General features: G+C 50.1%; 6 protein-coding genes across 6 annotated transcripts; 2 read left to right on the forward strand and 4 right to left on the reverse strand.

Moving 5' to 3' along the window:
- Positions 1-1,647: 1,647 nt before the first annotated feature.
- On the reverse strand, positions 1,648-2,877 carry AA0111_g4764 (hypothetical protein; the record flags this gene model as incomplete). The annotated part of the gene is made up of 1 exon (XM_028650802.1): positions 1,648-2,877. The coding sequence occupies one exon, from the start codon at positions 2,875-2,877 to the stop codon at positions 1,648-1,650; it is 1,230 nt and encodes a 409-aa protein (XP_028507688.1).
- A 1,419-nt stretch (positions 2,878-4,296) lies between these two features.
- Positions 4,297-6,144, reverse strand: AA0111_g4765 (Lignostilbene-alpha,beta-dioxygenase isozyme I; the record flags this gene model as incomplete). The annotated part of the gene is made up of 3 exons (XM_028650803.1): positions 4,297-5,126; positions 5,180-5,930; positions 5,983-6,144. 3 exons carry the CDS (start codon positions 6,142-6,144, stop codon positions 4,297-4,299), a joined length of 1,743 nt encoding a protein of 580 aa, XP_028507687.1.
- Positions 6,145-6,720: 576 nt separating this feature from the next.
- On the reverse strand, positions 6,721-7,616 carry AA0111_g4766 (hypothetical protein; the record flags this gene model as incomplete). Its single annotated transcript, XM_028650804.1, has 3 exons — positions 6,721-7,374; positions 7,422-7,489; positions 7,547-7,616. 3 exons carry the CDS (start codon positions 7,614-7,616, stop codon positions 6,721-6,723), a joined length of 792 nt encoding a protein of 263 aa, XP_028507686.1.
- A 442-nt stretch (positions 7,617-8,058) lies between these two features.
- AA0111_g4767 (Aldehyde dehydrogenase) lies at positions 8,059-9,830 on the forward strand (the record flags this gene model as incomplete). Its single annotated transcript, XM_028650805.1, has 7 exons — positions 8,059-8,106; positions 8,156-8,225; positions 8,276-8,530; positions 8,580-8,758; positions 8,804-9,480; positions 9,541-9,644; positions 9,709-9,830. The coding sequence occupies 7 exons, from the start codon at positions 8,059-8,061 to the stop codon at positions 9,828-9,830; spliced, it is 1,455 nt and encodes a 484-aa protein (XP_028507685.1).
- A 658-nt stretch (positions 9,831-10,488) lies between these two features.
- On the forward strand, positions 10,489-12,527 carry AA0111_g4768 (hypothetical protein; the record flags this gene model as incomplete). Its single annotated transcript, XM_028650806.1, has 4 exons — positions 10,489-11,241; positions 11,291-11,545; positions 11,596-12,314; positions 12,368-12,527. 4 exons carry the CDS (start codon positions 10,489-10,491, stop codon positions 12,525-12,527), a joined length of 1,887 nt encoding a protein of 628 aa, XP_028507680.1.
- A 477-nt stretch (positions 12,528-13,004) lies between these two features.
- Positions 13,005-14,771, reverse strand: AA0111_g4769 (Siderophore iron transporter; the record flags this gene model as incomplete). Its single annotated transcript, XM_028650807.1, has 1 exon — positions 13,005-14,771. The coding sequence occupies one exon, from the start codon at positions 14,769-14,771 to the stop codon at positions 13,005-13,007; it is 1,767 nt and encodes a 588-aa protein (XP_028507679.1).
- Positions 14,772-15,702: the final 931 nt, after the last annotated feature.

The following is a 15,702-nucleotide window of genomic DNA, read 5'->3' on the forward strand; positions in this document are numbered from 1 at the left end:
GCTCTACACATTTCTTGAACAGTTCTTGACGTTGATGCTTCTTCTCCATGTCCATGTAAGCAGTTTGCTACAAACTTAATTCGAATCCGCGGAGGCAACCAAGGACTCTGCCCTCGCATCGAGAAGAAGGTGCATCATCGATCAGGACTCATGCATAGATCCACTCAATACCTCTCCAGTGGTATCGTAGATAATCCTGTATGCTCGATACAGAGCGTCTCAACCCGATATCATGCGTCGCATGGTAGCAACATTGAAAACACACTGCGTGGATAAGAAGGCATTTCTCGCTTCAAGTCTGCACGTTTTCTCATAAGTTGTAGCCAAGTAGGCTATCATCATACTGTCTTGTTCAATCCATTAGGTCTTGCTTACTGAGTTATTCGTTGAAGGCAAATAAGTTTGATGAGTGTAGGTCTGAAACAGCGAACCCTGTGGTGATAGTGGTAAGTTTAGTCCACTTTCACATAAGCCAACCAAAGAAAGGCCCCTGTATATTCATCACATGCTGCAGACTCTACCAGCCTCGTGTAATCATAGTTTCCAAAGTCGCCACTCAGCCCTCCAGTTCCTTCTCAACTTCCAATGTGTTAGTCATCTCCACCACGTGCGCTGAATCTCTAGGATCTTACATTGCCCCTAGCAAACTGTACAATTGTCACCCAGAAGATGGATTTGCACAATTTCACGCGTGGAGAGGTATACCTCACAGTGGCGAACGGCAACGTCGCCCCACATGCACACACGTACCACACAAACATGAAGCGTCCCACGACACGAACGCCCTTCTCGAGCGCCAAAACAGCTGCATTCAGGGCGTCGATTTAAGGTTGGTGGTCGCGTGCAACCTTCAGACTCCCCACAAATGCGGGTTCTCCCATCTGACCTGGGAAGCAGCCATCACACAGGCGCTAATCTGTGGCCGTCCGCTTACCCTAGGAAGGGGCGATGGGAAGTAAAATTTCCCCAGAAATCATGTAATTTGCTATATGCAGTGCGCTGAAGAAGAGAGTAGCGCAAACATATATTCGCAGGTACATTGTAATATAAAAGAAAACGATTGGAGTTTTTTTAGACAGCACCTGGAGTCAAACAAAACAAGACGCGTATGAAATCTTACCTATAGGAGGCAGAGGCATCGTTCGTCGCATTGAAGGACGGATTGAGCAGATGGGCACAAAGCTGGACATAAAGACTGTGAGCATACATGAACAAATAAGAAGGAAACAGAAATAGGGTAACGGAAAGCGAGAGAAACAAGCCAGGTCGTATGGCCAAGGAATCGGGGCTGTAGTATTGACGTCTATCGTTGATGACGGATGGAACGAAGTCGGGAAGATGGGTATCCTGACACGCGAAAACATCACGCTATGACATCATCAACCCCTACACGACGAAGGTAGTGTATAGCGCGACTTACCGATAGCAAATAACTCAGCATTCGACTATTTAGCTGTATACTCCTCCATCTTCTTGGTAAGCTACCAGAATAAGTCACAGTGCTGTTCACAGCATGGCAACCAGCCTGCGTGCGCCTGCTTGCCTCGAGTATTATACATTGTCCTCAAATGCTACCAAGGGAGCCGGATCGAGGTCGAAGTCGAAGTCGTATTCCTGATCATTTCTACGTGAAGCTCAAATCTAGATCTAGCTGTCCCAGTGTAAGGGTGCAAAAAGGTTCGTTGCAAGGTCAAACGTCAGCGTAAGCCCTGGTATTCCCACATCCTCCTCAGTAACAGCGCAGTAGTCCTTCTGCATCTGCAGCTCCAGCTCTTCGAACATAAGCCGGATTCCAAAGTCCCAGTACAGGTACGGCTGCAGCTCAAATAGTTGAGTCTCGTAAACCTCCAACATTGTAGCCAGGCCCAATATGTCCTCATCATAATCGGCCCACAGCTCATCCTCCAGTTGTTCCGATACATGACGACGCCAAGTCTTGAACGGTACCACACCCTGCTCAGCCCAAATCAATACATCAAGCAACCCCGTCTCACGCTCCCATGTACTCACAAAACGCTCCCGAAACTCGTACGTGCACCAATCGCAGGCGACCACGCCGCAAGTGGAGCAGTAATTCGTCCAGCTGCCCGCGATATAGTTACAACCCAGGCAGTGCGCATATCCATATTCTGTCTGTGATAATCGCAAGTGCCGGTGCCACGAATGACGACATTCCAGCTGCTGAAAACTTGGAGTACCTCCGCTGAAGACGCTGTTCTCGGGATGCGGATTCGGAGCAAGAATCGGGACGCGTCGGGCGAGACGAATTTGTTGACGGACAGAATCGGGTGGTGGTGATGTCTGTGAGTGTCGCTGAGATGCTGGTGCCAGATCCCACGAAGTCGCGATTGTAGCTTCGACTGGGTTTGCTTCATCTGTGAGAGGAACAGGCTCCAATCGCCAGGAGTTGTCGAAAATGATAACTTGTTCGTCTTGTTCTGCATCCAATTCTTCGTCCCATGGCCTACCACCCTGTGCTGGTTCTCCCCACTCAACCTCGTCCTCAGGCGCAATTCCGTCTGCTCGCTCGTTATCTCCAAATTGTTCGTCGTTTACCCATTGTTCTGCATCGCCATAGTCTACTTCGTACTCATCGTAATCCAGGTCCTCGTTGTTCGAATACTGATCGTGTTCACTAGCTGCACTTTCTTCCACAACCGCGTGGCTCAGTTGTCCCTGACCAAATCGGTTGAGCCCCATGCGGTTATAACCAGTGTCTCGGTGTAGGCCTCGACCACCCAGCTCGTAACCCTCGTTGTCGTACCCTTCCTCTGGGTCTCCGTACGAAGGGCAACCGGCGTCCTGATGGAAGCCCTCGCTAGTCCAAAGCTGAAGACAAACGAAGCAGAACTCATGATGACAGTAGTGACAGGTCATGTGGTTGCAAGCTTCCTTGTGCTCCATCCACATACGGCAATTCGGACACGCTTTTGCGCGGCAGCTAGCTGAGTACTCCGGTAGCCATTCTGGTCTCACCGTATCGTCCACGTAATCGGTGCACCGGTGCTCCTCATCTTCCCACTCATTTTTACAACCGACGCAGGTGTTGGTTCCACAGCTGCAGCGTGCCACCGTGAATAGAGGATGATCATCTTCCACACAGCTTTTCGGAATATACGAGCGACATTGCTCATTAACACAGTAAACGCGAATAGCGCGCGGCGTGTAGTGTTCTTCTGCTCTAAGTGAATATGCCACGCGTACCTTAGGACTCAAAAGATGCTCGACAATGGGGCGAGGGAAAGGACTACAGCACTGAGCTGGAAAAGCGTCTATGTCGGCGATTGCAGCGTTGTACGCATCGACAACGCAGCTGTTGCATGTGAAGTGCTCTTCGCAATGAGCAACACCACCTGAGAATGGGAAATCGTCTCTGCAGATGCAGCACTCGTATTCGATTGTGTCTTCGGCTAATCGTGGCTCGGTGGATAGTCCTTCGGTGTGAGCTGTCTGATCTTCGGCATCAGAAACTACGATGTCTCCTACTGTTTTCGTAGTGGACTTGCGAGCTTTTCGCCATGCCTTACGATTCATACTGGAGGATGATGGCAGGATAGTATTAAGAGTGCCTGTTGGTGATGGTTGACCGGCAGGCTTTGACTTAATAGTAATAAGGCTTTTTCTACTTGCCATGTTACTCGACCAAGAGTACCAGTATGTTGGGGTTTGGTATGAAATGCGGAATTCTTGAGTGGCTCTTCGTCTCTGGGGAACCAAAGTGCCAGTTTATGGTACTGAGTTGTAGCGTAACAGTGGCTGGTACTTGATCTTAAATCAGGGTCAAGTGGATTTTCTGATTGGAAGTTGTGACGAGCCTCGGGTTGAGAAGTGGAAGTGGAGCTCACAAGACTGTGGTTCTAGGGTTGAACTGGTCCACGCAAGGAGGTGGGTGCATTCATGGCGCTCCAGGTCACTCAAATGGACCCACATAGAGGAGAGCGGTAATGAGAGTATCACGTCTGTGCATTGTTTCACTCTAGAGGCGCCTCCGTTAGTTGCAGTACTGCTGTGAAAGCTTAGAGCCAGTCCCCTCTTCATCATAAGAGTTTCTTGCTGAGCGGAGCGAAACTGCATGAAAGTGCTTACTCGATCGTTAATCGAATTTCACAAACTGAAAAAGCCCACACCTAGCAAGCGGATCGGACTTACTGCCCACTGGGGTAGTGTCATGACAGGTACGATCAATTGCGCTTCGGTAACCAAAACATCCAGGACGTAGTTGATAAGGAGCTTAGCAGATGGACAGATCAAACTACATCGACGGTATTTACTCGATGGCTCGTCCTCGATGCGAACTCAGTGACCGTTGATTCCAATCGTACCATTCAATCCGTTCCCAACCCCCTTCCCAGGTACTGACACTGCGCTTCCCAGGCCTTCCTCCTCTGCCATTTTCTTCTGCCACGGCAACATCTCCTTCGCCGGTACCGCCGGTCCAACCTCACCACCTTCCTTCCTCTTCTCAGCCCATTCGTCAATGTCTTTCTGCTCGACGAAGTTACCATGTAAGCCCAAGCGCAACTTCACCGGCAGATGTATAACCGCTAGCGGACCCTGTGAGAGGTTCTGTGCATCAAAGATAAGGATATCGTTGCGCAAAATATCAAGATGGTTGAGCAGCGCCATGATATATCCCTCGCCTTCAACGAGATCCGCCGGAGAAGATGAGGCTTTGGGTACGAATACGGGTTCTTGGAACGTGCATGTTGGGCCTGCCCAGAAAGTGTCTTTCTTTCCGCTCTCCCACTCATAATGACCCAACACATTGAAAAGCCCACCAGCTGGCGGGCCACACTTCTGGAAGTCGTACGGCTTACTTGGGTCTATGTTGCATTGCCAGAAGTGGTTGTACTTCTTCGTCAACACTCGATCGTCGATGCGCGAAAACTCGCCGTTGGTACCGAAGAGTTTGTGTGGCTGCACCCGCGTGTTGGTAGGAGTCTTGGGATCAAAGACCCAGCGGTAAGTATCGGAGACGAGCTTATTACGCTGAAGTAGTGTCATGGGCGTGTCTGCTTGGCTGTCTGGTGGGAAGAAGTAGAAGACATTGTCAGAGGCTATAGTAAGGTCAACGACGATATTTCCCGAAGAGTCTTCGTAGGAGCCGGCAACGTGGCCATGAAAGCCTGGTAGCATTAGCATATATCCCATGCGATATCACTGTGTGTAGGTCTCATACCATTGTCAGCACGTAGCCAGACGATATCCTCTGGCTTCCCATTGCGGCGAGGCACAATGCCATACCACTGATCTTCATCGGGATCCCAAGCAAAGTGATTGCCACCTTTCTTGAGCCTCTCCGCGTTGACTTTGATTGGAGTGAGCGGTAGGATCAGGTAATTCTTCGTGATGGCGCAATCATGTATCATTCCGCAAAATGGTGCCTTGTACCAGCATTCTTCAGTCTTTTCCCCGTCTTTATCAATCGTGTACACCACGATGTCGCAACTAGCATCGTACCCATTACCTCCGGCTTCATAGCCATAGCAAACCATCTCTCCAGTATCCGGGTCGAACTTGGGATGCGCAGTGAACGTCGGAGATTGTACTTGGCCATCGAAATCATACCGACCAATTGTCTCAAGCGTGACCGGGTCCATGGCAAAAGGTGGCCCGTCTTCCTTCGTCGCTAGCAACACTCCACGCCAGAAGATGATGTTAGTATTCGACGCTGTTCTGATGATGCCTTTCACCATCTCGTTATCTGTGTAAGGATTTCTGTACCGTCCCAGTAGTGACTTGCGCGCTTTTGTTTCCGCTTTGAAGCGATCGGTATGTACAAATCGCTGTCTGAAGTCGATGTGACCATTCTCGAACCGGAATGCAGATACTGAGCCATCACCATTGAAGTGTATGTCTTCTTCAAACAGAGGTGGAAAGCGATGGTCAGGTTGTATGCGAAAGAAGGTGCCGTTTATGTCTCTAGGAATCTGGAAGCACTGAGCTTCAGGCTCTATATATCGAGCAAAATACTACACCTACTGTACCAGTCGTCTCAAGCTCGAAGATGTCGGCTTCAAGTCGTGATGGCTTATTGAAGCCTTGGAAAAAGCCACTTTCTGGGAACTTGACCTGATCACCGGATCGGCTCCCTTTATGATACGCTGGGGATGTGGGTGTAGCGAGGGAGAATATGTGCGCCATGGTATGCTCTCAACTGATGGCGAAGTTTGGCATCGCAGCTCGACCCCATTGTTATGAGTAGACCTCTGGAGCAGGGTATGCAAGTGTTTGGTACGAGATGTACTGCCGTGCTCGGAAGTCACGAGTAAGCATGTGGGGAAGTGAGCTTGCGGGGTAGATGGTGGTGGCTACAGGGGTTCTTAAGCCCGGATTGATCAGACCGCACAGGACCGACAGCGGCACGTTTGGTCCGAAGAAGAGAGCTTAGGTTTAACATATGTTGATCGTACGTGTTCGGGCACGTGTAATGTCATGCACTGGTGGCAAAATATGGTTAGCACATGAGACTGAAATGTCTAAATGGATACTACACACAACAACGTTGGAGACGCGTAAGCGTGGTGGGAAGTCACCACTTTACCAATCGATGAGAAAGAGACGAGTGAAAAGAGGGGTGCAACACGACTCTTTATGGTACCTCTTATTCACTTGAGCTGCAAAAAGATGTAACATGCGGCTAGCAAAGGCTGTGATGATATCGAGCTACTATTTACTTGCCATAGAACATATCCGTTAGTGGTGTGTGCAGTACTACACCTAAGTCGTGCCATTCATCTCCGATTTTGGTTTGCTCAGCACGAGTGGAGGAGTGCTCGTTGAAGGGTCTTTCCCAAAGTGTGGAGCTCTAAGATCGTCGTCGGCCACTTGCTCACCAGTGACAGGGTGCTTGTAATGGAAGGGCACGACGCGCGTGTCTGGCCAGAGCATCGGGTGATCGCACAACACATCTGGCCCATTCGGATCTTCTGGATACGTTTTCGAGAGGAACGGCACGTAGTTGGGCTTGGTGTGTGCCCAACCTTTTTCGAATGTCGCGTGCCAAAACGGGAAGTACTTCAGCCTGAAGATCTTCCATACGCCATTCTCTTTGATGTACTCGTTCTCATACACTCCACCCTCCCACCATTGTACCAGGCCGCGAGGGTGTGTGTCCTTGATGCTATCGTGGGTACCAGCCGACATCATACTGCGGAAGCGGCCTTTTGCACGTGTGCCCTCGGGATTGACATCGACTATGCCTTGCATCTGTGGATGATCAAGGAGGAAGCCATAAACAGGGCCATTACGCCCAGCTACGAAGGAATTGGCGAATCGACCGATGTACAGTCTTTGTACGCCCTCTTTGCCATTGTATCGGCCCCCAAGAAACTCAACGCATGTGTCAGGATGGTCGGCGTATAGATTGGCGACCTGATACACTTAGCTTTTGTTCAGAGAAACGATGTGGTTCTAATTACCTCTTTGTATAGACACTTGTCGAGATAGTAACCGTACGTATACTGGAGCTTGCGGATGTCCTCCTGATCTAACGTTCCGTTAGCTAGCCACACGGAGGCTAATCGATGGCTGACTAATCACGTACCACTCAAACGCGTCACTTCCGCCTGTAGCTTCTCCACTATCGCCTTCAACTTCTCGATTTCGCTTCCCATGATTTCGCGGCCTTGAACAAATAATGGTGAATGGTCACAACCTGGAGGATACGGCTATTCATTCCTTCTTAAGACTCGCAGTCCAACGCGAAGCTTCTCACGGCACATGAAGGTATCTCGTGGGGTTCGCAAACAAAGTTCCCCTCTTGCCAGAGCTCCGCGAATGGGGCTCGCCTATCACGGCGGTGATATAGGTGCGATATGCATGAAGTCGCGGGATGATATTGCCGGCGGGACGCTTTGAGCGAACGTGTGGAGCAAGACCGGCACCGAGGTGGGGTCGTCGAAGTCATCGAAGCAAGACCGTAGCACAGCCTCGCTTCTTCTCCAAACTTACTGCGCTATTTTCCATTTCAAGATAGCCTACACTACTAAAATATCTCCCAAGTCACTTTCCGAGTATCAATTGAATTTAATCGCTCAAGATTTTCGTATCGCCAAAATGGGTCTACCAGAGAAGATCGAAACGCGTCTCTTTATCAATGGAGAAGTCAGCTCTCTTCTGTCGATTGGAAAAGCCCCAGCTAACCTCAGCGTAGTTTGTCGAATCATCGAACGGAAAAACTTTTGACATTATCAATCCAGCCACCTTGAAGCCTGTAGCAAAAGGTGGGTGTGGGGCGCCTCAACTTAGAGTAGTTAATTCCTGACGGTTATAGTACACGAGGCGTCTGAGCAAGACACCGACAATGCCGTAGCAGCAGCAAAGGCTGCCTTTCCTGCTTGGTCTGAAATGACTCCGGAGAAGAGAGGCTCGTATTTCAAGAAATTAGCAAGTCTAATTCGAGAGAACAATGATGAATTGGCTGCTTTGGAAGCAAGCTCGATGGGCCGCCCGGTGGGTGAGTTTATCGATGCTTATGCCTCTGCTGCAAAATGGGACCGCTACGCAGAAGCGGGATACAGTGTACAAGGTAGGATGCTTAGAATTCAATGAAGAAACAGAGTGCTGATTCAGAGCAGGCACTACGAGCATCCAGACCCCGGGATTCGTCAACATGACATTCCGCCAACCTTATGGTGTTGTAGCTAGTATCATCCCGTGGAACGTGCCATTAGTGTTTTTGGCAAACAAATTAGCACCAGCCCTTATTGTCGGAAACACTGTTGTCTTGAAGAGTTCTGAAAAGGCTCCATTGACCGTAGGTGGCCCTTTATATGTCCATGTAGGAAACTAACAATAGCAGTCTGCTAAAATTGCTACTTTGGTACAACAAGCTGGCTTCCCTCCAGGTGTGATAAACATCATTACTGGCTTCGGGAATGTCAGCGGTTCGATCCTGAGTCACCATATGGATGTGCGAGCTTTGTCTTTTACAGGATCGAGCCGTACAGGTCGACTGATTCAAGCTGCTGCCGCAAAGTCCAATCTCAAGCAGGTATTCCTTGAGCTCGGAGGCAAGTCACCTGCGGTCATCTTTGAAGATGCCGATCTGGAAAAAGCCGTGAAAGAAACAGCACATAGCATTCAGTGGAACAGCGGTCAGGTTTGCATGGCCAATTCGCGCATATACGTCCAGGATACAGTTGCCGACAAGTATATCGACCTCTTCAAGCAGAACTTCGAGAAGGAGATCAAGATGGGTGACACCCTGGAGAAAGGCGTCAACCACGGCCCGCAAGCCGACGAGGCGCAACACAAGACAGTATTGGCATATCTGGAATCGGGAAAGCAATCTGGCGGTGAACTCATCACTGGTGGTGGCGCTCCATCGGGTCGCGAGGGCTACTACATCGAGCCTACTATCTTCAAGAACACACCAGAAGACGCAAAGATCATGAAGGAAGAGATCTTTGGTCCAGTCGTCAACATCAACGTCTTCAAGTCCGAAGATGAAGTACTTAGCAAAGCTAACGCGACAGAGTTTGTCTCACCCTCCTTAGCGTGGCCTAGCTGAAACAAACGCTGACTAATTCTGTTCAGGTATGGGCTGTATGCATCGGTGTACACTAAGGACATCGATCGTGCAATGCGCTTTGCTAAAGGCTTAGAAGCTGGTACCGTTGGCGTCAATTGTACTTCGCCAGGTAGGCAATACCCATTCAGCTCAACTATACATGACGCATTCACTGACGTTGCTCCAACACATAGTCACTGGCGTCGACATGCCTTTCGGTGGATACAAATCATCAGGATCAGGACGTGAGGGCGACCCTTTATATTCTCTGGACAACTTTCTGGAGACAAAGAGTGTCTTGATTAAGATTTCTTAAATATTGCGACATGAGTCGAGCGGCTGCGACATGATTTGTCGTCTCTCCAACGCTATTCTGTGTTCGCTATAGATTTTGATTAGCCGACCGGCAGGTTCTGCAGGGTGGCCTTGCGTGCGCAACGACGCCCCAGCAGATCCCCCGCTAGAAATGGGAACCCTTTTCCTTTGTCTCCAACTGCAACAGGCACGATGCTCTTATGACTTCTCCACGAACTGCTGCAAGCTTGCCGAATGAGACTCTCGCATCGCCGCTAGTGTCATCCTACCCGGCCGGGCTATCGTGGGTGTCGGATGAATATGGCCGAGTACTCCGCCGCCCCGCCGCCACGAGCTTCGGCGCCCCCATCCAGCAGAGCACCGAACGCCCATCGAGTCCACAGCAGTTGCGATCGGTGTCGCAGTAGGAAGACAAAGGTAGCTAAGACAGTTCCACCTCTATCAGTGCCAAGAATCTAACCATCCCCTCTAGTGTATTGATCCTGGTAGGGCTCTTTTCCCACCGGTAGTAGAATCGTGCCGGCAATGACACAGGCTGACAATCTTAAGTCCCGGGACCATGTCGTTACTGTGCGCGCACAGGCGCTGTGTGTACTATTGCTACCCCAAGAAGGAAAAGACCGTATTACCATGTTACCGAAGAAGAATACCAATGCTCGATGCGCATTCTCGAACACTTCTTCCCTGGTCATGAGCTTAACCTACAGTCCCTCAGAACCATTGCTAAAGCGATCAAGGACGGTACCTTTAATGCAGAGCCCGTCCAGCATACCGAAGGCCTCTTCAGTAGTGATCAGGCATCCCCTGAAGATGCAGAGAGCGTTGAAGATGGTGAAGAACAAGACGTGAACGAATTGCATGAGCCATTGGGCTGCATGCTAAAAGATTCAAGAGGGAAATTTCGTTACGTCGGCGCTCATAGTGAAATCCCCTTCAACGCGGCTGTCGCTACCTTGGGCATGCAAAGAAAAGACCCTTCTATTATTCCCGGGCCCAAAGTAGGGTCATATCCGCCGAACCTACCAGTTGCCTCGCCTTCTACAGACTCCGGCGCAGAAGAGAGCTACTACCTACCTGGTCGGGAATTGTGTGATATCTATATTTCTCGATTTTTAGAGGATGTCCATTGCACGTACTGGCTGTATCCTGTCGAAGGTCTGCTGCGACGGGTGGATAGCACATACTCGGAGTCAGCACCACGCTCGTCCAGCTCCTGGATGTGCTGCCTTTATACCATGTTCGCGATTGGTGCAGCCAACTACGTAGGCAGCAACGGCAACTCTCCCCCACCAGACTGGCCAGCTGCGTTGGACCTGAAGACTTCAGAGGACTATATTACACTTGCAAAGCAACTTATACCCACAGTCTATGACGAGGCCGATATTGATAGCATACGTGCGATGGCCATGATGGTGAGTCCTGTCCATAGTTCCAGAAGCACTTTCGCTAATCACCATTCAGAGTATCGCCATGGAGAACCTTTGCTCCAGAGTCAGTTCCTACCTCTACATGGGTGCTAGCGTTCAGATGGCGTTCTCCTTGGGTTTACATCGCGACCAGTTGGCTGAGTCTGGAAACGCAATGGAGCGAGAACAAGATCGCAGGATTTGGTGGACATTATTTCAGCTTGATCAGGATATATCATCGCGAGGTGGTAGTCCTACGGTCGTTGATGAACGCTTCACAAAGGTCACCACGCCTATGCCTTCTGAGCAGGTAGGTTTACAGTCGACTTGCACCAAAGCGCGCATGCTGACGATTACAAGATCTTGTATCCCGGACTACATACGCCACTATCCTGGATGGCAACATCAGTATCCCTCTGTCGATTGAAGCGCGAGATTATACAATCAGTCTACATGGAACGCTCGGCAAACTCTATATCCTTCTCAACCGTGTCCAACTCCCTTTTACTGCTGCAAAAGTGGTATCGCCAGATGCCGCCGCATCTCAAGCACGACGTACCTTCACCTCCAACGCACAGACGCGCGGTAGCAGTTTTACACCTATATTACTGGAGTACCACGATATTGCTTACACGGCCATTTCTTCTATACCTTGTTATAAAGCACGGGACGCTAGCTTCGAGCAAGAAAATCTGGTTCGAGCGCATGGGCAAGATGTGCATTGACGCAGCACAGAAGAGCACTGCGATACTAGAGCAGATGGCGAGTGATGGTACGTTATCGAGTCTGACGGCCTTTGATAGTACGTGCATCCTACGACTCATCATGATCTTTATACTCGCCTACGCGCATACGAGAACCCCACGGTACAGCACGCATATCGAGAAGCTTGTCGAGCTTTCACGTGGCATGGAACAGATTGGCTTCACCAAGATGGTGACAGAGGAAACACCACTGCGTCTTGCCGAGCTTGGCATAACAGGACAAGCCCAACAGGACAATAACAACGGCAACGGAGATTCGGGGCCAGTACATCTCGACGATGAAATGATTGCACAATTATGGGGTAACTGGGACCCGTAAGTACTCAAAGATTGACTCCACATAGTTCGTGCTACTGACACAATTATAGTAACTTTATGACGCCGCTACAAACACAGCAAAGTCTCGACCTGAGATTCGACGACTCCGGCGCTTACGATATCAACTCTGAATTATTGGCTTTCACAAATCTGGACGACTCGATTGTCATTGACCCATCGCATGCATACTCACACTATGGCATGCATTGACTGCGACATCACGTCTATGAGGCATGCTCATCGACAGCATGCTAAGAAGGAGTTTGGGAGGCTTGCGTCATGTACATATGAGTGGACGCAACAGGAATTTTGGGAGTTTGTGCATCATCAGTCTAGCGGTTTCTTTAGCGAGCATGACACAGTAGATGAACGACGGAAAGAGATCACGATAATATCAAGTATACGGGCGCCTCGCCAATTTAAGAAAACATCAGAAGACTGGGTAGACATCTATCCAAACAGCTTCAGTGTAACAGAACAGCCTTTACATTCACCCCGCTGTCAAATCCGTAGCCAGAAAGTTGCAGAGAGTCTTGCAAGCTCGTTGATGAAGTAGAGGAAGCGCAGGTCAATTAGGTACAGAGGCTCTTGACCCAGAATGATTTGGGTACAAGAAACAGGAGGTTTCATACACTGTTGAGATAAGAACGCCGTGCTAATGGCGATTCCGATGAAAGCCACTGCAATCTAGAACACACGACCCTTTGTCTGCTTCATGGCGATAATGTCAATGTTTCGCCACATGAGCACTCCAGCCGTACCAATAACCCAAGCTGCAGTTCCCGCAATGAACAGATACCTCTGTGCATCTCCGTATGCCCTCTGAACAGCCAAGCGAGTAGGTGATCCAACAGGATAAGACAACTGTGTCACGATATCCGCGTAGATCATCAAGAGGTTCGGGAGGTCTTCAGCAGGGAGGTATAACATAAGCCTTTTGGGAACCACGTCCTGCCAGATTGCCGAAGAGACAGTCAGCCCAACGGCCGAACCGACGCTTCCGCACATGGATACTAGGGCGATGGCCACAGCGAAGTATTGCTGTTCTTTCACAGCGGCCAAAATTGCGATCTCGGTCGTAATAGTCATTACGCCGCCACCGAATGCGACAAAGATTTGGCACATGACAATGTATCCGATGTTGTCGGTAGGCTGGCGGAAGTGGATGAGGAGTGCAGTCCCGAGGACCACTAGCGGAATCGAACAGAAAAGGGTGACTGGCTTGAAGCGACCAGTCCAGGACATGAAGGCGCCAATGAGGGCAGCGAAGACGTAACCGCCAACTGTATATGTCGACATGATGTAGCTGGCATGCGTAACACTCATGTTGAAGACGACCTGAAGGATAGACGTGAAGTACATACTCCAGCACATATAGCTGAAGAATAGTGCAAAAGATAGGATACAGGCTCCAGCGACGGTGCGATCTAGAAGGAGTTTCCAGGGAATGAAGCAGATCTTTGCGAAGAAACGCTCCCAGATTCCAAAGAGAATCAGGAGGACGATGCCGAAAACCAGGAAGCAGATGATCATAGGAGAATCCCATCCTTTTGCTTGCAGCGCGTATAGGTTGAATGGCAGGAGGAAGAAAGCGATACCGACAGAGAGGGTAAATAGACCAACAGCGTCGAACTCGCGTACGTAGTATCTGAGCGATTCCAAGAAGGTACGTCCGCTCGAATGTTTCGGAACAAGACCAGCTTTCTTCGCCTTGAAATAATGGTACATGAACAGTCCAAACAAAGGAAGCGTAACTGCTGGGATAAGGATAGCTTCCATTCCAAACGCCCAACGCCAACCAGCTCCGTTGAGGAAGGCCGTCGAAATCGGTCCGCCGAGCCATGCGGTGATGAGATAAGATGAGCAGCACAGGGACTGAATGAGACCGCGGTGGCGCAACGAAGTTGTATCCGCGATGAACACGCTCAGACTGTATCCAACTCCGTTGATACCGACGGTGTAGAAAACCTGCGACGCAGCGTATGCTTCCACGTTGTTACAGGCAGCTGACATGATAAGTCCAGCAGTGGCAAGTACAGCGCAAAGAAGGAATCCCTGTGGACGACCGAAAACATCCAGTATCTTGGCTATACTGAGATTCGTTACGCCTCCAATGACAGAGCTTAGAACACCGGTTGTAGGCGTGAGAGAGTGGAAGGCGAAGGAGGAGGTGACATAGGGGATCAAGGCGCCGCTGACTCCTGCTACGAGGCCTTGGATAAAGTAGACAAGCCAGATGAGAATATAGGCCGTGATCAAAGATGCGGTTGTCCAGGAGAGGGTCACGGCTTCGACGGCTTGTACACCAGCCTGGTAGTTGGCGTCGACAGTGTTATTTCCATCTGCGGTGCCGAGATGGTCTGCATCTTTTTCTGAGCCTTGGAGGCTTCCGTGAGAGCCATCATGTACCTGGCTAAGAGCAACCTTGTGCTCGACTTCGGGATCGTTTAGCATGGCTCGTCGCGTAACCTGGGCGATAGGTCTACAGTTTGCGGATGTCTTTTCACTGGAGAGTGAAGGTAAAGAGGGTTCAGTCTGGGAAGAGAGCGAAAAGACCTGTAACGGAAGCAACACGCAGAGCCTCAAAGCCGCGACTGCACCAAAAGATAAAGAACTGAGAACGTTTTTGACAAGATCGAGACCAATGTAAGCCGATAAGGATTTCAGGAGACCTTCAAGCCTTTCGTCCCATTTTGTGGCGAGTAAGACTCGAAGAGGCAGTGGCACCGACTGGCAGGATCAGACGTGCATCGTAGGCGTGGCGTTTTCTTGCTCATACCTTCTCCACGGGCTACGTCGTAACATGCAAATCACATGAAAAATGGGTCACCAGCTTGGCAGAGGGATGAAGAAAGCACGTTTTCTTATTCTTGTAGCTCCCCACGCGTACGTGTGGTAAGCCTCTCCCGTCGGGTCGGTACGTTCTGCCAATGGCACCTGCTTCCTCCCACCCCTAAAGCACCTATCAGCGGGAACACGCCGGGTAAGATCCAACACCGACGACTTTCGCGAGGTTAAGGTATACCGTCGCCGTGTAGCTCGTATGCTGTCTGGTCTGCAACTTGCTCAATTGCGTCTAGCGAGAACGCCCGGGTACCAGGAATTAGCTCTAATGTGCTCAACCTCGACTTTGTGTCCAGCCCTGTGGATGCAGCTGCGCACAAAGGTCGATAGCCGTCAGCAACAGCCAATAGTCAGTTACATACAATACAGGCTGCGCCAATGGTGGGCCTGTGTCCTTCGTTCAAGTCCCTGCATGCATGCGTCCAGCGCACATCCCTTGCTGACATGTCGTAAGCTGAGCTTCCAGATCAGAACAGTTGAGCAGTCATCGAAGAAAAAATACCGCGTAAAAATGCAGTTCATCCGTAAAGTTGTTGTCGTA

The sequence above is a fragment of the Alternaria arborescens genome (assembly GCF_004154835.1).
Source record: "Alternaria arborescens strain FERA 675 chromosome Unknown contig_9, whole genome shotgun sequence".
Lineage (NCBI taxonomy): Eukaryota > Fungi > Ascomycota > Dothideomycetes > Pleosporales > Pleosporaceae > Alternaria > Alternaria arborescens.